The 22,500-nt window shown below is 40.6% G+C and overlaps 2 protein-coding genes across 5 annotated transcripts in view; one reads left to right on the top strand and one right to left on the bottom strand.

Annotated features, from left to right (window-relative positions):
* The first annotated feature begins 2,503 nt into the window (after positions 1–2,503).
* The window catches only part of LOC138059391 (streptococcal hemagglutinin-like), a 39,583-nt gene continuing 19,586 nt past the window's right edge, over positions 2,504–22,500 (top strand). The window contains exons 1-5 of one of the 3 annotated variants that reach the window (XM_068904984.1): positions 2,504–2,620; positions 3,992–4,294; positions 6,095–6,382; positions 15,656–15,826; positions 16,232–20,940. In XM_068904984.1, coding sequence (XP_068761085.1) covers positions 2,566–2,620; positions 3,992–4,294; positions 6,095–6,382; positions 15,656–15,826; positions 16,232–20,940 — 5,526 coding nt within the window. In that variant the 5' untranslated portion in view covers positions 2,504–2,565. Of the gene's footprint in view, positions 2,621–3,991; positions 4,295–6,094; positions 6,383–11,693; positions 12,004–15,655; positions 20,941–22,500 lie in introns of those variants that run through there. The other 2 variants (XM_068904982.1, XM_068904983.1) reach the window with 2 other exon arrangements.
* On the bottom strand, positions 6,265–11,074 carry LOC138059392 (NLR family CARD domain-containing protein 3-like). 2 transcript variants are annotated; one of them, XM_068904986.1, is made up of 2 exons: positions 7,176–11,074; positions 6,265–6,395 (listed from the first exon to the last, which is right to left on the bottom strand). In XM_068904986.1, exons 1-2 carry the CDS (start codon positions 10,494–10,496, stop codon positions 6,393–6,395), a joined length of 3,324 nt encoding a protein of 1,107 aa, XP_068761087.1. In that variant the 5' UTR covers positions 10,497–11,074; the 3' UTR covers positions 6,265–6,392. The 2 variants fall into 2 exon arrangements, with proteins under 2 accessions (XP_068761087.1, XP_068761086.1); XM_068904985.1 differs by lacking the exon at positions 6,265–6,395 and having other exon boundaries at positions 6,555–11,073.

Raw genomic sequence — 22,500 nt, forward strand, 5'->3', positions numbered from 1 at the left:
TTTTACGATGTTGAGGCCCACGGCAAACGCACAATTAGTGCATATTCTATCTCAGTTCATGTGGTAAGGCTTTGAATCATTTGATTGTCGAGAAACATTTCTGGGGCTGTCTCAACACATAACAAAACGATGTCGTGTTCAAACAATACAATGTGGTCAACCTCATAAGAGCAGCTGGAACAAATGTACACCTTTGGAAACGAAAGCAGAAAATTAAGGAAAATCGCCGATTTTATTACAAAGACAAATCAGTTATTCTGTTATTCCGACGCCGCGGTAATTTGGCAAGGGAACTTGAATCTCGTCGGAGCCTCGCAGAAGTGTACCATTGCCCCGCAAGAAATTATGCCTCACTTTTACGCCTGGTAAGGATTTCATTGTCCTCAGTTTCAGTTTTGTTAATGTAAATCAAAATATACAGTGCACAGAATTAGGTAGAATCAAAAACGACTCAAGGTGTTTTTTCCTTTATAAGTGTATCGCCAAGTCGAAGAAATTCTCAGTGTTAGATTCAAGTCATCTACATTTGGCAGGAAAAATGACTATCTTGTATGTTTTAAAATATTCAGCAGTCCCTGTCTTTACTCATAGTAAAGCTCCTCTTTACCCACGGTAGCTTGGAGCGTTCATTCTACAGTTTAAAATTTGAAAATAACTGGGAATTTCAACTTTAAGTTGGGATTCAGTTACGATTCCTTTTTCATAAAACACCAACCAGCCGATAAATGACGGAATATATTTTGCATGAAAATGAAACTATCCGATTACCGCGACGTAAAATAATTGACAGCTTCATCAAAATTTAATGTCTGCTGTATATTTCCACAAACTGTCAAATTGTCATTGAATTTTACCAGAAACCCATAAGGGTTGAAACGTGTAACGCGCGTTCACAGCTTCCGAATATTCGGTGTAAGTACCATATTTGGAAACCCCTCGCTCCAGTTAATTTCGCGCGAGAACATTGGTGGCATTGCGTCACGGTGTTCTTGCGAACTGATTGGTTGAATGTTTCTCTCTTGTTGTTCCAAATATGGTACTTAGCAAAGAAGGGGCCGTTACACGTTTCAACCCTTATGGGTTTCTGATTCGCGTTTTGATCGCGTTGTTCTGAACTAGACTGAGTGCCCGGGGGGGGGGGGTGGAGGGACTCGCATATGAAAGGGGTGGGGATGCTCGTCGTCTTCGTCGTCGTCGTCTTGGGGGGGGGGGGAACTCGCATATGAAAGGGTGGGGATGCTCGTCGTCTCGCTTAGAGGTGTAAAATTTCGGATTTTGGTCTCACTTAGGGTGTTCTAGGCCAAAATGCCATCATATGTAGCCCATATGTAGCTGTGAAGGTCTCGTTAAGGGTATCACGGCGAAGAAATATAAAAATATATATTTGATTATGTTTTAAATATGGTCTCTTTTCAGTTTGGGGTCAAAAAATCCTGGGCAAAGCTCAGATTGTTCTCCTTCAAGTTAATTCAAAATTTCCGACGAGCATGCCTACTCCCCCCCCCCCCCACCCCGCCCTTCCGGGACTGAGGGCCGAACAGATCATGTTTAATTAAACGCTCTCCTTGCAGGTCTAGAGCTTTAGTAGTCTTGTAGGGAGTTCAAGCAAACACAACTAAACGAGAACTTATTTTAAAATATAACTTTGAACTGCCCTAAGCGTTTCCTGGTTATTCCATAACGTTCGCGTTTTACAAAGAGGGGTTAGTATCCCATGATTGGATTGTTAAAGATCGATAGCCCATCTTCAATCCGTTTACATGTTGACTGACATCAGCACGATTTCTTTTACTCGTTGAACCAATGTTGTTTTTGGTCGGGTCAGGCTGAAAATTGCGATCTGAAAACAGACGAAACTAAAGAATCTTTCTCTTGTTTCTTGCATTTTATGTACGACATGATATAGGCTCGATTTCCGCTGCCACAGCGTTTTGTGTTCCCCCGTGTTATCTGTTCCCCCGAACAGTATTGAGCACTAGTGCTGTGTGTTCTCCCTTCGCCATAACGATAAATATGATAGCAGAATATGAATACAGAAAGTATCCAAAACATGCATAAAGCTAACCTTAGGCCTAAAAACTTTTGTTTAGTCCTAATTAGGCCAAAATATTAGCAACTGGTCCATCAGACACGCATTGCAAAATTAAAGAGTCTCTGTTGATCCGTGATCTAAAGCCAGCCTTAAATGAAAACGTTGGCAGTGAGAAACTTTATCTCTATTATTAGGATGTTCTTGTCGTTTTATGTCAATCAATTTCGTTAGTTCCCAGTCGGTACAGTTGTATTTTTGAATTTAAATTTATCTGTAACTGAATAATAATCACTTCTGATGATGTATGTTGTAACATACGAAACGTTAAGTTTATAAAAGTTATGCATTTCAAGCAAATGTTTGTAACCGCGGTTTGCGTTTTATTCCTTTTGCGGGTACATTTATATCTCGTTAACGTTCCTCTTAGGGAAAAGGTTTCTGTCATGCAGACAACCCTGACTTATTCGATCGGAGAAATGCTCTGAGTGGAAAAATTTGGTCTACTGGAAGTTGCATACCTCAAGGTTTTGTTCATGGCAATTGTTCTCCGTGTCTTGTTGTGTGTGGCAATTGTGTTACCTCTTTCTGGTAAGTTGTGGTTTCATCATTACCGATAAATACAACATTTATTAGCGTTTTGGAAACTCCTTTTGTAAAATTTCGAGAGTTGAAGGTTTGCAGCGGATTCAAAAGTGAATGGTGCAACGTACCATCGAGAAGAAGAGGAACGCTAACCCCGATACGAGCGATTGGCCTAAGTTTCCCTTCTAAAAAGTAAACAATTGTTTGCAGCATTATCACCTGTTAGTACAACATTGCGTATTCTAAATTCAACATCCGTGTTTTAAATTTCCTCTACATGTTTTAAATTCTCTCTATAGGTCAGTGTATTGTTTCACCCAACACCCAAGAGTGAGATTCGTTTTAAGATGGCTCAAACCACTTTAAACAATTTGAAGAGACTGTCTCACTAAAAGTATTGACTGAGCTGCCACACTGTTTCACGTAACAGCAATCTTATGGTATTAGATGACACACCAATTATTTCTTAATGAGATGCACTCATTTTTGTAAAGTGACGCCAGCCAGGAAACCATAAAAAAAAACACCCTTTTATCTGTCCTCAAGGGATTATACCTCATTGGCGTGATCTTAAGGCTAAAATTAAACTCTCTTTAAAGTTTATATTCTCCGGAGCGGATTCTGAGGAACCTTAAATTTCCATTTGCGAAGGTAGCTTTCTGTTACGCAATACTTGTTTATTTCATAACGTAGCTGTTTGATGATGTCCAATAGATGGTTTGCAACAAATCTCTAGAAACACAGATAACAATGATGTAATGTGCACTTGCCGATGGACGAACAAAAGGATCTAATGAGAGAACGTTTGTTTTCGTCCGCCAACATGGCGACGGTGACGTCACGAGTAAACCTATACCGCGGCAGCACAATGAGGTTTCATAGTACTTTGCATACATACCGGTACATACATACATACATACATACATACATACATACATACATACATACATACATACTTTATTGAAAGGTATAAAAAAGGCAGCCAGAGGCTGATGTGGACCTTAAAAGAACATTACAAAATACATTGAATTAGAAATACACAATTATACAAAAAGACTATTTACAAAAGTTCATATTAAAATGATTTTAAAATATATAAAAGTATCAACATCTTTATTTAAAGATGGACGTCACAACATGTCACAAAGCGTCTCCTTAAGCCTTCGAACTTCATGTATTACTTTTTGGTGAGGGTTCTCGATAAGGTCATGATTAGAGGATCACTTTGTGACGACTACACCAAGTAACGTGAATCTCATTGTGTCAGTAAGCTGTGTTGGACAACCTTCTTAGTGATGCAGCGTTGTCTAGTCAGTTCGTTTAAATATAGTACCGTTTGTTCATTGTGAGTTTGTTCCCACACCTTGCTTTTCACAGTAGCAGAGGTAATCCTTCCGTTTACTAGAAGAACTGCCCAACAACAGCGAACCATCAAAGTGCGTTGCAAAGTGACAGGAGAGAACTTCGCTGCCTGGGAAACTCCGTCAAGAGAACCAAGGCCGGGACATCCTGCTTCACAGGGTGTAAACATAACATTGGAGAGTGAACCTGGACGCGTTCGTGTAAGAAACGATACTGATTACTACACTTTAGTCATAGAAGACGTGGGCGTTGGCGATGGAGGAAACTATACTTGCAAGGGATCAAACCAGTCAAAAAGTTTCACCCTTGAAGTCGATTGTAAGTAGCCAATGTATTTCCCCTCACAATCAATCAATCAATCAATCAATCAATCAATCAATCAATCGATCGATCGATCGATCGATCGATCGATCGATCGATCGATTGATTGATTGTGATCGATCGATCGATTAACGAGTCAGTCAATCAGTTTGCAGTCAGTCAGTTAGTCAATCGATCAATCAGTCGATGAATCGATCAGTCGATCAATCAACCAACCTTCATTAACCCTTTTCTGCCCGACGGGGCCCCATTGATGAGTAAAATCATCTGGCGTTAGAGCAAAAGTGTCATTTCTTGGGCAGGAACGTGGAAAGGGATAAAGTGTCTAATACCTAGTTAGCATTTCTGCTAAAGCAATAGAATAACAGAAAGCGTGATTCAATATTTATTGTATCTTCAGACTTTTGAATAAACAACAGAAAGAAAGTTTTAAACACGGCCCATTGATTGGCCAACTGAAATGTAAAATGTTCTCTCTGATAAGATATGAATGGTAATGCCCTTTAAAACAGACTATGTACAGAAAAAAAAGCATTTGGTCACTGTTCTTTTTCCTGTGAAAAGTTTGCATGATTTTGTTTACAAGAGCGTAATCGGACGGTTCGATTTTTGTTAGACCAAAAGAAATCTTAGTTTCTTTCTCTACAATTCAAATTTTAGGAAATATTTTTAGTTGACATTCGATTTAAAGTCAGCGCAATCAATTCCAGTCCGAGACGAACTGAAGTCGGTATTCAAGTGTCAGGGCGCTTTCCTTTTCAGTGTCAGAACTGGCCGGCCAGACCCGTCAGTTTGCAAAGAAAACGCAACAATTTGAAGGAATACTTGCGCGATAATCCCTCGCATTGTTCCGGAGGAGTATATATATCATTCTTGAAGTGTGTTATATTGAAGGCGTTGTAGAGTTACTCCTTCCTTATTATCTCTCTCAGATAGTACGCGCGCTGTAATTGGCTAAATTAGCGGGCCGTATTCTACAGTGCGGCCCGCTGTACAGCCCGCTAAATTTAAAATTTCGACAAAACATCATCTAGCGAGTTTTTCATGTCATTTCTGTTGCATAAACTTGTACTGAAAACTGTTTGAATCTTGCAAGCAACTATTTCAAACTTAACAGCCAAGAAGATTTAGTTTTTGGGATTTTGGCACGGCATTCTTCGTGGCAGTTGAACCTTCCGCTTCACTTTGACTAGTTTCCTTGCCGGCGCGCCGGTTAACCTCAGAGGTATAAAATATCTTACCAACCGAGTTCGAGGTCCCTACTGTAAGTTACGGATCCTCGTTTTTTCCCCTTCATTTATGGCCCGCGCGCTTCGCGCTTGGGCCATAAATCAACGGGAAAAAACTCGGTCCGTAACTTACAGTACGGACCTCGAACTCGATTAGTAAGAGGTAAAATGCCAAGTCTGGCCGGTCAGTTCTGTCAAATGGAAAGCGCCCTCAGACTGCAACTCATCGCAAGAACTTGAAATCCAGTCCTGTTTCGAGGTTTAGAAATAACATCTTTACTTTTATTACGGCAAGGATCCTTAAAGCGTGAGAGCTGTCAATTAGATTACATTATTTCATGCGCGTGGACTACTTAATCAGGAGAAGGAAAGAGCGTGATTCCACCACATCATTGGATATTAAGGCCACATGAAAAAATGTGATTTATGTTTGTCTAACGTTTGCAATCCTTGCTTAAAATTGTTCTGGAGGAATGTGTTTTCCTAACCCTTGGACTGAATTCAAACTACTTCAAGTGACGTGCGCTTTGTTTTCTGGATTCCTCATGAATCATTAATGATCTTTCAGTTGTTAGTCGTGGAGTCAAGTCACCACAACAACTCAGATATGGTGAAAATGGAACAATTCAGCTAGACATCACCGCATTCCCTCCGCCGAAATATTTCTGGTACAGAAACGGAAGGCCTGTTTCACTTCGTGCAGAGAGGAAATCCATCGATCCATACACAGGAACAATGGCAATAACGAATGTGAGCACCACTGATGCAGGAAATTATTCGTGCACGGTGCGATGGAAGATGAACAGCGAGCACGAAACAGAAGACACAGTTGATATTGAAGTGTTTGTTGTTCCTGGTAAGATTTATCACTGTAAAAAAATATCATACAGTATTGCATGGAAATTTTCGGATCTCTGCAGGTGCTACGAATTAAGTTGCCACTGTCTACGATGTTTTAAAGATCCCGAACAAGGGTCACATGATTTCGAGAGCGACCAGCTTTTGCGATTTTAGGAGCAGTGAGGCATTAAGGTGAAGGGGTGACCTGACCCTCCTGCTCCAAGAGAACAACACAACAAAGATTTTGTGCTTTTTTTTTTTTCATATAAAAGATTTATGTATTAGAGTGACGTATCTTCATTAATTGTTAATTTCTGTCATAAATAAGAACCTGGTAAATATCCATCCTTGAAAGTTTGGCTTATGAAATGACCATTTTGATCAGCTTGCGAAACAGGTAGTTTCACAAGAGCCATGTAACCACTGCGATACATCAATTATCTATCACTAGGCTTAGACAAAGAGGCGCGGTGGCCTAACGGTTAGCGCGCTGGATTCCGGATCGAGGTCTTCGTGTTGTGTTCTTGGGCATGACACTTTCCTCTCACAGTGCCTCTCTTCACCCTGGTGTATAAATGGGTACCGGCAATTTAATGCTGGGGGTAACCCTGCGATGGACCAGCATCCCATCCAGGGGGGAGTAGAAGTACTCCTAGTCTCCTTATGCTACAGTAACCGGAAATAAGCGCCGGCCTGATGGGCCACTAGGCTGGTAGCAGACTTTACCTTTACCTTTAGGCTTAGACAAAGAAAAATGTAGGCAAGAATTAAAGAAGCACTAGTGACTAAAACGCATTGACGTATCGTACTTGCAGTTTTGATGACTTTGCGGCAGCATCAGCGGGTTTTCTCCCCAGGCTTATACTCAACCTGTGAAGGTTACAGCTGGAATTTCTCAAGGCGTCTGCCAACATCTTCACTCCAATATCCGTTATTGGGTTATTTGAAAGGGATAAAACTTTAAGGTTATACTGATGATTGGGCAAGGCTTGCAACAAAATCTTCACCCCTTTGTCCGTCACTTGATTGTAACCCAGATACAGTTCTTGCAAGCCGCAAGACGTGCTTCCGAGGGCTTTTTCCAAAAAGGCGATGCCTTTGTCTGTGATTGAGTTGGAACTGGCGAACAGCACTCTCAGATTGCAGAAACCCGTGCTAAGGGATTCGCAAAGGTCTTGCATTCCGAAATCTAGAATTTTATTGTTTTGGAGATATAGTCTTCTAACACAGCAAAGCGGATTGCTGAGAGCTTTGCTCAAGAAGAAAATGCCATTATGCGTGATTCCATTCGAGCTCAAGTCCAAAGTTAAAATTTTGCTGTTGCCACCGCAAAGAGCTTCGCTAAGATGTTCTACACCCAAGTCACCAATTGAGTTGTTGCCCAAATGGAGTTCCTCAAGATGGCACCAATCATTGAAGAGGACACAGGCGAGGTACTTTGCGCCCTCGCTGGTTATTTCATTTCCTCTTAACCCGAGAATCTTAATTCCAAGAAATGAGGTTCTTGCAGTGATTTCCAAAAAGGCAAGCATTCCGTCATCGGTGATACCTGAGTTTGTTAACTTGACTTGATCCAAACTGCAGGTCGGATCGCAAATGAATGAAGCTACCTGGCGAAATCCACTGTTTCCTATGGCATTGCTCTCGAAGGTAACTTTCTTCACGCCATCACTCATTCCTTCCTTTAGGCAATGAAGAATCGCAGTCATCGTTTGTGGGTTTGTGCCAATGTTGGTAAAGGCCATGGCTTTGGCCTTTGAGATAGCTTCTCTTGCAAAAGGATCCCCCAGCTGAGTGCCATTTTCATAAATGCATTTACAAAGGAACACAACTGCTGGGTTGTCGATGACTGGTTGGCTACATAAACTGATCAACTTGATTGCTTCTGTCAAGTGCTGCATCAAGGAAACAAAGACACATTTGCCTTTCTTTCCATCTTTGCACAAGCCAGCCACGAATTGTAAGGTGTGGCATTGGTTTTCGTCAGCATTTTCCAGAAAGTACCGGAAGTCACTAGTGGACGTGGACGTCTGAACAATTCTGATAGCAGCCAGGTACTCTTGAAAGCTAAGACAACTGAAACTGTAGCTTCCCGTTTGGCTTATTGTGTGTCTAAAACGACGCAAAAAACCAGCTTCCTCAAGAATTTCTAGTTCAAGAGAGCTCAGCTCAGCAAAAGAGAGATCCTCCTTTCTAAAAGCAGTGCGTCCTTGGACTATTCCTAAAAATGCAAGATACGAGAGCTTTTCGAGCACTTCTGGAAAATTATTTGAGACATCACGAATATCGGGCGGCAAGGCTTTGTGATAATCTTGATCCGTTAACGCCGCTGTTACAGCTTCTGTTACTCTCTCAAGCAGTTTCGTTGATGTTGTTGGTAGATCCAAAGTTTCAATTTGCTCAAACGTTCCCCTTGAAGCCAAAACGTCCAGATAGCGGAAGAGAAAAATACAATTTTGAGGTACACGGCACAAAGCCTCTAATTTCTCATCCTTAGATATACGATGCTTCAAATAAATACATAGGGAGTTATTGTCACGAAAAAATTCCTGAACACAAGCATTAACGTCGTCTGGCTCAAAAGAACCGAGTTCGGCGTATCGATCAAACGCAAAAATTTCTTCTGTATCTGTATTAAGGATGGTTGGTCGTGACGTCACAAGAATAGTGCAACCTGGCAACAGATTTCCAGAAAGAAGGTTAAATACGATTGAAGCCACTGATGTTTTGTCGGAGTTAGTTTGTGATACATGTGTTTGGTATGTCCATGACTTTGCGGTCCATTCGTTTAGGCCATCAAAAACGAGAAAAACTATTTCCGGGTTTGCTAATACCTGTTGAAATACAATGTCTTCAAGCTTTGACGAAGTAGTGGAATATTCGAGTAATTCCTGCAAAGTTACATCTTCCGCATCAATCGAATCCAACTCCTTGAAATCAAAATGGAAAATGAATTGAAGACTCTGCAGTTCACTTTCGACAGAAAATAAGCCATGACTGAATTGATGAATTACTTGGGACACCAACTTCGTTTTGCCAATTCCAGGGTCTCCGGTCACTAAAATCCTCTTTGGATCTCGGGCATCTTTTCCAGATTTGAATAAGTCCTGAAAATTGGCGAGTTGAATTTTCTTAGTTCTACTGTACGTCCTGAAAAGTTCGAGCCTGTGTTTCTGTTTCACACTTGTTTTGTATTTCATTTTCTTCTGTAAAAGGAATATGTTGCTCGTGATATAGGGCAAAGTTCGAACAGAGAAGAGCGGAAAAAAGTCAGGAGACATCTTTGTCTCGAGTGTCTGTATTATCTTCCTTTGTTTCTCCAAAAACAATTCCTTTTCTATAATTGCTTTTGTGCTTTCTGTCACGGTATTATGGCGCAATAAAAACGTGCAAAAATAATAATCAGACGTACACTTGAAAGCTTTCGTTTCTTGCCAGATATATATAAGCTCGGTGAACGTTAGAGCACTGGAAAACGTCGCGAATGTCAGCAAAGCGATATTAAACATGGATGATTGGAAGGCACGATCGGCATGGCAATGAACCACTGTTTCGAGCAACTCATCATCGAAAATAAGATGCATTGGCGTCCATTTCTTTTTGTACTCAGCTTGCGATGGTAAAACGACTGAATAAGCGCAGCAATTGTATAGAACAAATGCTACCGAGGATGCAAGCTTCACGCAGAGTTGAAGTGAATAAGCCTTAAACACAGCTACCGAGGCCTTTAACTCATCGAGGATTTTGCCACGCCGTTTCGTGGTCTTAAGATCTTCCCACGTTTTAAATCGATCCGAAACATATGACATGTACGCGCAAACGATTAAAAGATTCACTACTGAGATGAACGCAAGAAAAAATCCTGGCGAGATGGAAGCATACTTCTGTCGATACTCTACGGAGAGTTCATTTGTATATTTCTGCTCGGTGGTCTCAACGACTCCATCTTTGCAAATAGTACATCGAAATTCCATATCGTACTCTTGTATTCCCCAATGAATCGCTTGCAATACAGGTAACACGAGTAGAGTGGTTGTCAAAATGCCCCGCTGAAACCTTCCAACTCGCGTCAAGCTCGGCGATTCGAAATATTGCGGCATAGGGATCCTTAGATCTCTGAAAATATCCATCGTGACGTCCAAAAATCGCTAGCTTACACCTCAACTGCGCTCACAGCGTCGCCGTGTAGTAAATACATTTCGTTACCTCATTTGAGAGGAAGATGTAAAGACAGTTCTTGTTTGTGTTGACCATCATCCGTCCAATGCCGGCATGCGTCATGCAGTAGAATACGAATGAATTAAGCTTTGTCGCGCCACCTGTGAAGTGATTCACTTGGTCGGGCGAAAATAATAACTTTTGTCAAAAAAGCGAAACGCTAATTCATGGGGATGCGTGACTAGTGACTCGAAGTATCTCAAATCTTCGATGGGCTCTGGGACATATTGATTGTACATACACAGAGTAGAAAATGAACTTCTTGATGGTTCTGTGCCCCATGTAGCGCGGTCATAACATTTCTGGAGAAGTAACAATGAATCATGCTCTCATGCATATGACCAGAATCTCCAGTTTCTTCTCTGAGACACGTAATTAGTCTTCCTTTCGTTTTTTGTCAGTCATTAGCTTGTGCTTACCTCCGATGAATCCTTTCTTTATTTGCACGGTTTTGTCCAAGTTAGACTGCTCGCAGTCCCGGTCCAACTGTCCGAGTCAGTCGAACCGCCCACTTTGTCAGTCACACAAGCGAGCCGACTGGAGAATGGTGATAGAGCGAGATATATCCAATCTTGTAGCCGTACAGGTTTTACTAAGCGAGAAAAAATAATCATGTATAAAAATAAATAGTTAAATCCGGCAAAAAAGTTGATTTTCTTCTGTTTTGATAATAACTAAAAAAAGTGCCCAAAAAAGATTTTTATAAAAAAATATTGACGGTCTCATCTTCATATTGTTTACTGCTTCTCAAATTTTTAACCCTTGTAATTGAACCTAGTCGTACGGCTAGGATCTTGAAGGCTTTTGAAATGTCTAGCTTCCAGTCCCTCCTCCGGGAGCTGGGTCACTATATTTAGCATTTTCCCCTGATTTGCATTTATTTGTTAGGTAAAATTACAATTTACATCAATTGCAGTAACAAACACTTCAGAAGAGACATCCTGTTGCTTTAATTTCACAGATTTCAAAATCTAAATTCGGAAGTCAAGCGAATTCGGCTGATCGTGAAAATGCCGATAAATCATCAAAAGAGTCATGTGACCCAGACGATGAACTGTCGGCAACATACGTAAGCAGGACGAGTTGTCATGGAATTCGTTAATTGTTGTTGCGGTTGGAAACATCTAACCTTCGCTTTTAGAAATGAAGCGCTATAGATCGCAGACTTAATGTGGTGGTTCATGGAGGAAAGTAGAATCCGTATGGGGAAAATATGGACGATTTTTGTTTTTGCCTTCGGTTTGTTGAATTCAGTGATTGCTGCTTCAAGCTCAATCTCCAATTTCATCTCAAGTTCGAGCTTCGTCGCTTACGATACCTCGTCAAGCATATTACCTACTGCCCTGTCCTCTGGCATTCACAATGTTACACAGCCAACAACCGGCGGTATTTCACAGACAACAATTTTGTCGACCTTTGGTAAGTTTGAGGGAAATGAGCTTGAACGGCAGTTGCATTACCGCTGATTACGGACGTACATGTGTATATAACGCATTTGTAATTTAATGCTATTAAACTTTCTACAAACTCAGTTATCACCATTGTTCCTATAAAAAAAAAATGCTGATTGATATTCAGGAATCTTATGGCCAGTACGCTATGTTTTTCAGTTCATTTCGAGAATCTGCACTTTACGTTTCCAGTTCATTTAGAGAATCTCACATCATGTCCCAGCTTTAAGCCTTCGTTACAAGCTCTTAGTTATATTGTAACTCTATCTGGATATTTTTAAATTTACCTGTCGACTTTTAGGCAGCTTTAAGGCTGAAAAAAAGCCGTGTTAGACGTTATCACGAGTTGATCATACTGCCTATTATATATTTAGTTTAGATTTTATCAGAAAGGACATGTTGCAGAATACAATCATATTTACTGTCATTGACAGTGTTAATCATTTGCCATTATACACAGTCGTGTACCATCACGACAAAAAGAGATTCTAATAAAAACCGCATAACTGTTTTCAGTTTTATCTTAAATTTAAGTTAACTCTCAGTACCATTTATTAGATCATAGTGCATTGACAATAACGACTCACCTTCAAAACGTGTACAACAGCTAATTTTTTCGTTTTCCTAGGTGTATAATTTTTCTTCCAAAATCACCTCCAGCTTGTGTTTTTGGTCTAGATTGTTCATTGTGATAAGTTCATTTTGTTGCAGGAAGACAAAAAATATTTTGTGGTCAACAAATTTTGTCACCAAAGCAATGGGTAACATTGTCTTAGGTTTTAGAAACTTGCATCTTTTTCCTGTTTGCCTTATTTCTAGATGATTATTGCACCCGATAGACCGTCTTGCTTTCATTTAGATGACTTTTCATGTTTGCCTGTCCAGGGAACATGTTTTCTTTATCATTTATATTATTAGGCATTAATTTAACGTACAATTATGTATTTCACAGGTTATAGCTTCATCATTTTGTTTGAATTTGCCCTGATTGGCAGGTTTATACAATGTAGGTCTGTTAGGGCTATGTCAAAAGCTATGTCCTACCTTTTATTTTCCTTTTGTCCTTGTGCATTAATATTTAAGCCATAGACCACAAGTTTCTATGGTTTATAGGCTGATAAACCACGCGGGATGTTGGTAGAACACGAGAAGAATTCGTAAATCACGAGCCGCAGGTGAGTGATTTACGAATTCTTTGAGTGTTCTTCCAACATCCCAAGTGGTTTATCGTGCCTATAAACCATAGAAACCTGTGGTCTATTGCTTTCATATAATAATTCAGAAGACGTGCAATTTTTCCATGAGTTTACTGGCACAATAAAACATAGCTGAGAAACCAATCAGAGTCTACGCATTGATATGGTTATTATATAAAATATAATAGTTAAATTTAAGTTTGTTTGTAAATTGTTTGAGTCCGGGCCAGTGGTAATATTCATGTCATTTTAAGCTTTGCACACTGCTGTCTTTTAATTAAGCGAGATGGAATTTAAAAAGCCCAGACTACTCACAAGACACTGGAAAAAAAGGATATAGTGTTGGTTCCAACCAACTCACATTCTTCCAAGTGTGCATTCTCATTAATTAGTGAGCATCAATTAGAGCGTACATTGTACTTTACATAGTTCTTTCACATTTAAAAAGTAGCTTTGCTGATTAATTTGTTTAGGAAATGCAGGCGGTTATTTCTCAATAATAGCATCGATAACAATGATAATGATATTTGAAAATATTGAAGGGCCACAGCCAGGATGAAACATAGTTAAAATTTAAAAAAAGATCTCTGGCTAAAGTGATTAAAAACCACAAGCTTTTGACTGCCCGAACTGCAGTCTTCGACGGGTAAAATGAATGATAAGAAATCGATGGGAAAATTTAAATGAAAACGTACATTGCAAAATGATGAGAATGTAGAAAATTTATGAATATTTGTTAAAAAGAATGTTATATTGTCCAGGTAAAGGGCACGAATTGTTATCTGCGTTAGGTGTCACTGTGGTAATAATGCCACGCTTCTAATGTTTTTCTCGTTCTAAAAGTGCCTTTGTCAATAACTGACGCATTTTCAAAATGAATGGCGTGGTTGTTTTTGCTAATCACGCTTGGTCCAACAACCACGCCATTGATTTCGAAAATGCGTCAGTTATTGACAAAGGCACTTTTAGAACGAGAAAAACATTAGAAGCGTGGCATACCACAGTGACACCTAACGCAGATAAGAATTCGTGCCCTTTACCTGGACAATACAACATTCTTTTTAACAAATATTCATAAATTTTCTACATTCTCATCATTTTGCAATGTACGTTTTTATTTAAATTTTCTCATCGATTTCTCATCATTCATTTTACCTGTCGAAGACTGCAGTTCGGGCAGTCGAAAGCTCGTAGTTTTTAATCATTTTAGCCAGAGATCGTTTTTTAAATTTTAACGATAATGATATTGTCATTGTTGATTAGCGAAAAAAGTCCAGAGCAACCTTTTGAGGTCATTTGGAACAAATGGACCAATTGCGAGAAAAAAAATGACATGATAAATGGGTTTGTTGAAAGCTGGCATGTACAAATAAGGTGATATGTGGCAAATTTACCAGTAAGAACTGCCACTAGTAAAAGTGCGTTTTAAGAGCAAATAACATGCAACATGATATAGCTAATTTATATGCTTTTTTCAGAGGTTTTATAACCATTTTTCCCAAGCTTGTTTGAGAGTATCTCGGCTTTTGAAAAATTCTAAGGTACAAACAAACAAATGAAGTCTTTTTTAAAGGTTTGCTGTCCCATAACAATGAGCAAGTGCATTATTTTGAGACATGAAAATGTCTGATGGCCTTGTGATGGCCTCATAGAAAATGCTACATGTTACTTATGCAACACCGATAAACAAATGCTACACAGCATGCTAACAAGCTGGTTTTTGGTCTTTGTCTCAAAATTGTGGCACAACAAAACAAGCGAAAGATAAATTTATCCACAAGCCACAATTTTATTACTTCATGGCTCACATGACAGGACAAAGTATTGGCAAGTACTGAACTATTTTCTGCACATGCCTTTACAGGGACAAACTGAATTTCCAGAGCTTTCTTTTTTGTACCCAAGAAAAAATTGAAATTCTTAAAGAGATTGCGACTGCAAATAAATCACTACATGATTATTACGGTAACTGCACATCATGGTCTTTCTCCTTGAAGTCTGTAGACTGGCGTTTGTATTTATTGGCTATTCAGTAAGTGGCTCTGTAAATTTGTCTTGTGTATCTTAAGTATTGTATCTCTGTGTATGTAGCGTAGTGTTCAAAAGGAATAACATGAAAACATGAAGGAAAGTACTTGTTAATTAGATGTGTAGCCTGTGAGAAGGCTCACTTGTTGGGGCTATCAAGGGAGTATTTTATTGGTGGATCCACCAGCACACTTGTCGATGTGCCAATCAGTATTTCTTGCGAGACAAGAATCTTGTCTTAAGAGACTAGTGTTTTGTCTCTTGAGACAAGAGTCTTGTCTCGCGAGAAATGAGACAAGACTGGCAACTTACTTTTGAGCGGTACTGTACTTGCTATTAGGTTTGTCTCACTGTTTACAATGAAATTAACATTAAATGTGAATTTTCTTTCTTCAGTGTCTTATACAACAGCCACAGCAGTTCCACAACCAGGAAGCAGCATAGCTCCTTCAATGGTTACATCTGTTAAGGCCACAACAGAGACAGAGAATTCAGTTTCTCCAGTTTTAGTAACAACAACATTTAACCAGTCCTCAAAGGCTCAAATTAGCACTTATGATGAATTAGGTACACAAAGTCAAACTTATTCTCATAGTTTCCAGACTGAGTCTTTGTTAGCTTCTCAAGCTCTAAATCTTAATGACTCCAGTAGTTCTGTGACTCAAACAAATACATTGAAGATACCACCTTTTGCAATGGCAACAACAGTTAGTGAAACAAGTCAATCAATGCTAGACTCATTGTCATCTAGTTTAGAAGAAGCATCAAGAAGTCAAAGTCAATCTTTTTACTCTGAGAGTAATAATGACATAACTAGTTATGGTCATATGACAAAACAACCAAGTGAATCAATATTTAGGACACCAGTGTCACCGTTATTGACGACTGCACCATTTTTCATAGTAAGACCATCTTCAGGTCATATGTCTGAAAGCAGTTTCAGTAGTGTTTCTACAAATGCATCCATTTTAGTTTCAGCAAGTGAAACTGGAAAGCCAATGATACCAAGTCGTAGTGAGGCAACTGTGGATTCCTCTTCTGTAACCGGATATACATCAAAGTCACCAGTTTTTCCAAGCACTGTTTATTCATCTGGTGGCTTGCAAAGACCATCTTCAGGTCATATGTCTGAAAGCAGTTTCAGTAGTGTTTCTACAAATGCATCCATTTTAGTTTCAGCAAGTGAAACTGGAAAGCCAATGACACCAAGTCGTAGTGAGGCAACTGTGGATTCCTCTTCTGTAACCGGATATACATCAAAGTCACCAGTTTTTCCAAGCACTGTTTATTCATCTGGTGGCTTGCAACCTTCTGCAAATCAAAGTGATATCTCAACTGCAGCATCTAGCCAGACATTACATGCCATAGTGAGCTCAGGGCAACTTGCTTTCAATCACACAAATGTTACTGCTTCAACCTCAGGGCTATCACCCACAGCTGAAGTCCCACATACGAGTTTGCCTGTTCGTTTAGTTACAACATTTATAGATATCCTGTCAACAAATGCTACGGTTACGACTCCTGTCACTACAGCTGTAGGAATCCGATCGTCCGTAACTGCTTACATTGGTGAAAGTTTTACAATACCTACAGCAGTGTTGGCTTCTTCAATGTCTATGGTCTCGGCTGTAGGATCAGTTTCTCAACTTTCATCATCACTGAGTTTCATGGTTTCTCATAATGGGACAAGTCCCTCTAGCTTATCTGGTGCACTTGCTTCATCGACAACGACAACATCCCCATCGCTCAACATCGTCCAATCATCAAGAGTCTCATCAAGTAACACATCCGCAGCGGAGGGGTTCATTGTCACATCATATACTACCCCTTGTTACATCTACTATGTGGTGGAAAAGACTGTGCTTCCTGCAACATCAGCCAATCATAGCATTGCCGCAGCGTCAACTCCAAAATTGACCCTGGACATTGGCAGCATAACTGATGTCTTTTCAAGATTACCGTCAGTTACGCTGACACATACGGTTGCCATGACAACTCTAGCAACTGAGGCTCGGAGTCCAGTAAGTGTCACTTCTGATGTCCCAGGGTCTTTTACTGAGTCAAGAAGTGTGTCACCAAGAAGCAGTATGGAAGAAACGCCAGACGTCTCACAAACACAGGTTTTTCCACCGAAAATAACCACTGAGGCCGTCACTTCAGACATGCTTGTTAACACGGTCACCTCCGTTTGGCCATCCCATGTACCACTTTCGAGTCAGGTACAGCTTGATTCATCACAGCAACAAACTGGAAGATTAGTTTCTCATACTGTTGCTGTTTCTGCGTCGGAATCACTAAATACTTCTACAATAAGTGTAACTCCGAAAAACAGTCCTATGCCATCATCATTTTCAGTTGTGTCTACGCCCAGTGTATCAGGAACACATGATCTCACCACGGCCACATCGACCAAGCCAAGAAATGTTGGCGCCTCTCATTTAGAATCCTCAATTGGATCCTCAAGCCTTTTTCAGACAAGGAAATCCATCGCCACGTCGACTTCGCCAATACCGTTCCAAAGTCTTGGCAGTGTTACTTTACAAAGTGTTACACTTGGCAGTGTCGTCTCCCGATTGGTGTTGTATAGTAACACAATGGAGACTGAGAGCATCGAAGAATCTGTCTTGTCATCGGGATCTGTCTTGTTAACATCAACACCTAAAACAGGCATTTTAACTGGTGTCTCTTCATTGACAACAGTGATTGAACCATCAGTTGGTAGCCAAGCTCTTACTGCAATTACGTCAAGTCCGTTATCGCGTCAATCGCAAAATTCAATTGCGATCACTTCATCTGGGAGTGGGGTGTCAAAGACGTCAGCATTGGCACTGGTGCTTTCAGTTACAATTGAGACCCCATCAAGCAGAATTTCTTCCAGCCTCTTTACAGCAACAGGGAAACTTGTAGTGTTTTCAAGTGCTACCACTAACAACACTGCTTTAAAAGAGTCCACCATGGAAGCCTCGAAGTCGAGTTCTTTCAACTCAGAAGTAAACACCCCATCAATGGTCATTTCTTCATCTCCTAATGCTGCATCCAGTATGTTGGGCCATTTTTCAACAGCTACCACTAACAACACTGCTTTAAAAGAGTCCACTGTGGAAGCCTCGAAGTCGAGTTCTTTCAGCTCAGAAGTAAACACCCCATCCATGGTCATTCCTTCACCTCCTAATTCTGCATCCAGTATGGTGGGCCATTTTTCATCAGTTTCCAGCTTGCCTGTTTTTACTACCTCTCAAAAACCTGCATTGAGTTCATTGTCACCACCCTCATCGGGCCCACCAGAGTTGACAAACGCAAGTGTTAGCACATTTGGCCAATCTCCATCTGAATCACTGTCAAATTCAGCTTCAGTCACTCAAGAATTATCGAGTACTGAAACCAGCACCACTGAACCACTTCCACCTTATTCAGAGACTCATCAGAGACTCATCTCAAATAGCCTTCCAGTGTCTCTATCGAGTTCATCTTATGCAACTGGTTTACCTTCTCCCATAGACAGTGTTCGATCATTATCAGTGCCTGTTTCACCATCTACTGCCCCAGCTAAAAGGCGCAGAAAGAGAGCTGCAGAGGGAAGCAGTGTCAGCGGCACCCTTCTGGAAGCGTCACACCCTTCTATGACTGAGTGGGGTGAGTCATCGTCACACGTGAGTTCTGCGGAGGTCACTGAAACGCCGGTATCTCAGAGCAGTTTTAGCCTTGGTTACTCTGAAAGCCTTTCAGTATCGACGATCTCGCGATCAACGTCGATGGCAACCACATTGCAACAGAAAGGAGTTGTTACCTCAATGGCTACGTCTTCTTCACATTCAGCAAATTTCAATTCCACTCTCTTGGTTAGTACTCAATCGACGGCAGTAGCATTGACACAGACAGTATTGAGTGGTAACCATTCTTCATCTCCATTTGAGCAAAGAATGACAACGATAACCACGGAAATTCCTCCATCAGTTGTCACATCGGGGACCATGACGCTAATTGCAGGTATTTCACAGTCAAATATGGTCAATAGAAACTCAACAGAGTCGTCAAACGAAATTGCGTTCTTAGCTTCATCACAATTTGTCCGTACTAATGGAGTCTTATCAACTTCAAATCAGTTGCTACCCTCTTTCGTACCTCCAAGGCTGAGTTCCATGTCGTCTTACCATACGTCATTCGGCGTAAACAGATCTTCTCTTTCAAGTCAAAAAGAGCGGTCAGCTGGGGTATCAACCTCGTCTCTTTTTAACACCAGCGTTTCTGTGCCAGCCGTATCGTCGCGTGATTCAATTACGTTATCCACGGTGTTTAGTTCACCACTTATCGTTCAGTCAACTATTTCTGAGTCCTCAATGACAATGATGACCTCACCAGTAGTTGTTAATACCTTATCATCGCTTTCCACATCATCGATTTTGAGTGCTTCTTCGTCTTTTGTCTTCACGAACAGTTCATTTGGAATGTCAAGCAAACAAACTTCATCTACGGTGATGATTGTGTCACCAACAGCTGCAACCAATGAAATGTCCTTTTCTTCCGTAGTTTTGAAACCATCCGTACCGTTGCAAAGTAGTACCTTGACTCAAACTACAGATTTAAAATTGTCGAATGTATCAGTCTCTACATCTCCGTTTCAAACAAGCATCACGGAAAGTTCTACAATACCTACAGCAGCGTTGTATGCTTCTTCCATGTCTGTGGTCTCGATTGTAGCATCAGTTTCTCATATTTCATCATCACCTCCGGGGTCATCCTTTGTAAATACAAGCTCGACGTTCCGAAAAGCTTCTTCAGCCCCAGCCACACTTCAGGATTCCATTCTGCCGACGTCAAAACGTCTTTCAACAACATATGATAATTCCAATCCAACAACAACAGTTTCAAATTCTTCTTTGATGCAACCATTATCATCAGCGATCCAAAGCAGTGTACGTCATGTTTCATCAAGCTCATCTGTGAATTCGTCACCAAGTTCTTTTGTTTACAGGCCTCCACTGATGACCATGTCAAGTCTTGGAATTTGTTACGTTGTTTACACCACCAGATTAGTTCAGCCGTCTTCAACGCCAACACCTCAAGTCACAGTAAGCTTCACTCGAGCAGTGAATGTCTCTTCTACTCAAATCTTACCCTCAGATTCATCCACTTCCAGCTCAGTAGTTCTGCAGTCCCCGACTAGTAGCATGAGTATCTCGAGTACACGCTCCGTTTCTGTGATTTTCTCGAGTATGCAATCTTCAGTCGCAGATCCTACATCACCGCCAAGTTTCTCAACGATTTCGCTTGCTGTCAACTCCACCATTTCAACTTCAACCGCCTCTAGAGGTATTCCTTCCACTCGTATGCCACTCAGCTCCTTTTCCGCCAGCGTTCCATCACCTCTTTCTGCTTTTTCATCGGAGATTGCAGAAACGGTATCTGTTTCATTTACCGAGGTATTCTCGTCTTCTCAAGCTCCCACAAGTCAAGTTTCTCCTACACGTACACTTTCTCCAGCAATGTCCAGTTCTGTGGTTCTTCCAACAACGCGGCCTCCAGATTCTTTCCTGTTGCAGACCACCGTGACTGTCCCTCAAGAAACAGATATTCTTTCAGAGAAGTTTAAGGGGGAACTGGAGAAAAATCTTGCAGATGCTTATAAGCTTGCCGAGGTGTCATTCAAAAGGCGAAGGCGGAGTGTTGGTGTCACTACCACTGTAAGTTGGGATCGCTGTTCTTTAAGTACTATACTTAATATGATCGCATACTGGCCGTGGTCACACTACCTCTTAATCAAAGCTTGTCTCGGGAACGGTCTTGGTATACACGGTCTTTTACTGCTTTCAAAATTTTGCTTATCAAATTACCGTGAACATTGAATTTGCATCCATAAAGAGCTTTTCGGAGATAATCAGTTACTTCACTTTATTGTGACCACAGCCCTTGATGTGCTGATTTCCTGTGATTTCCAATCACGCAGGCGTGAGTGACCATTTTAAGATCGTATTTTAGTCTCGGATGCCCAATTCAGAAACCAACATGGCTCCCGTTGCTTTGTTTTGGGACCACTGTCTCAAAAAAGGACTGGATCGATCAACTTATTTTTTTACCCTGCCAAAACTGAAGACCAAGACGCCATCTTGTTTTGGCCACTCTCGCGCTAAAGCTTTGTATAGACGGTGAAGTTATGGCCCAAAAGTATAACCTTTAATGTTATGTGGAAAAACTTTGGAAGTGGTTTTTTCAACTTTGCCACATTGCTTTCCTCGTACTCTGAACTCGTATGTTGAGGTCCCATTGTGTTCTCAACAAGAAGGCCGCCGTCATTCTTGTTGTGCTTCACTTCAAACAATAGATTCTCGATGCAGTTGTGTTTTTTAGATCATCGTTTGTTACACCAACATGGTTGCCATGACGTCAATTATGCAAACGCTCGCATACATTAAAAAGCACCTGCAATTGAAATTGACATCTGTCAATCAAAGTCATAATGCATTGGAACCCCGATTTCATAAATCACTTTACAACAATTACGAACGAAATTCTGGACCCAACGTACAGTGAGGATTTATGGAGAGGACTTCCATAGTGCCAAACTTCGGTATAACGAACTTTATTATTCCACTATTACACCATTTTACCATATTTGGTCAAGAGAACGCGCAAAATATGTGACGGTAATACACTGTAGTGTTCCGGTTTGACCGGTTTAGAACAGACCAAATACGTAAGGAACGGGAATTTTTCAATGAAGAAATTTTTTTCAACACAATGCAAATCCTGAGAATTTAGCTTGTAATCGCTTGTCACTTGTCCTTTCGTTTATACAATCAAATAACGGACATTTGGCTGGCTTTCTATGCTGTTTACATCGTTCGAAAGCGCCCTGAAAAACAGATGATGCATTTTTTTAGAAACACTCTTACCAAATAAAAGTGAAGCAAAATAACACCTTTTTGTAGTGGAATAATAAATCTCTTATTCGATGGTTTAACATACTGTTTGCGGACATTTTGCTCATTGCTCGTATTTTTCCTCACCCCTGCCGGGCTCGGAAAAATACTACGCAACTCGAAAAATATCCGCTCGTATTATATGATAAACTATCGAATAAGATCTATGTATTTACCAGAACCGACCTAGGCCCTCACGTAAGGTGGCTCACACTGTGGCGAGTTAAAACTGACAATTCTTAGGAGTGGATTCATAGCCACATTCGCAATGGAAAATTTCACGGTGGCTCTGAATCCTCTCCAGAGAGTTTCATCTTAACCTAT

Source organism: Montipora capricornis, chromosome 8 (assembly GCF_036669925.1).
Source record: "Montipora capricornis isolate CH-2021 chromosome 8, ASM3666992v2, whole genome shotgun sequence".
In the NCBI taxonomy this organism is placed as follows: domain Eukaryota; kingdom Metazoa; phylum Cnidaria; class Anthozoa; order Scleractinia; family Acroporidae; genus Montipora; species Montipora capricornis.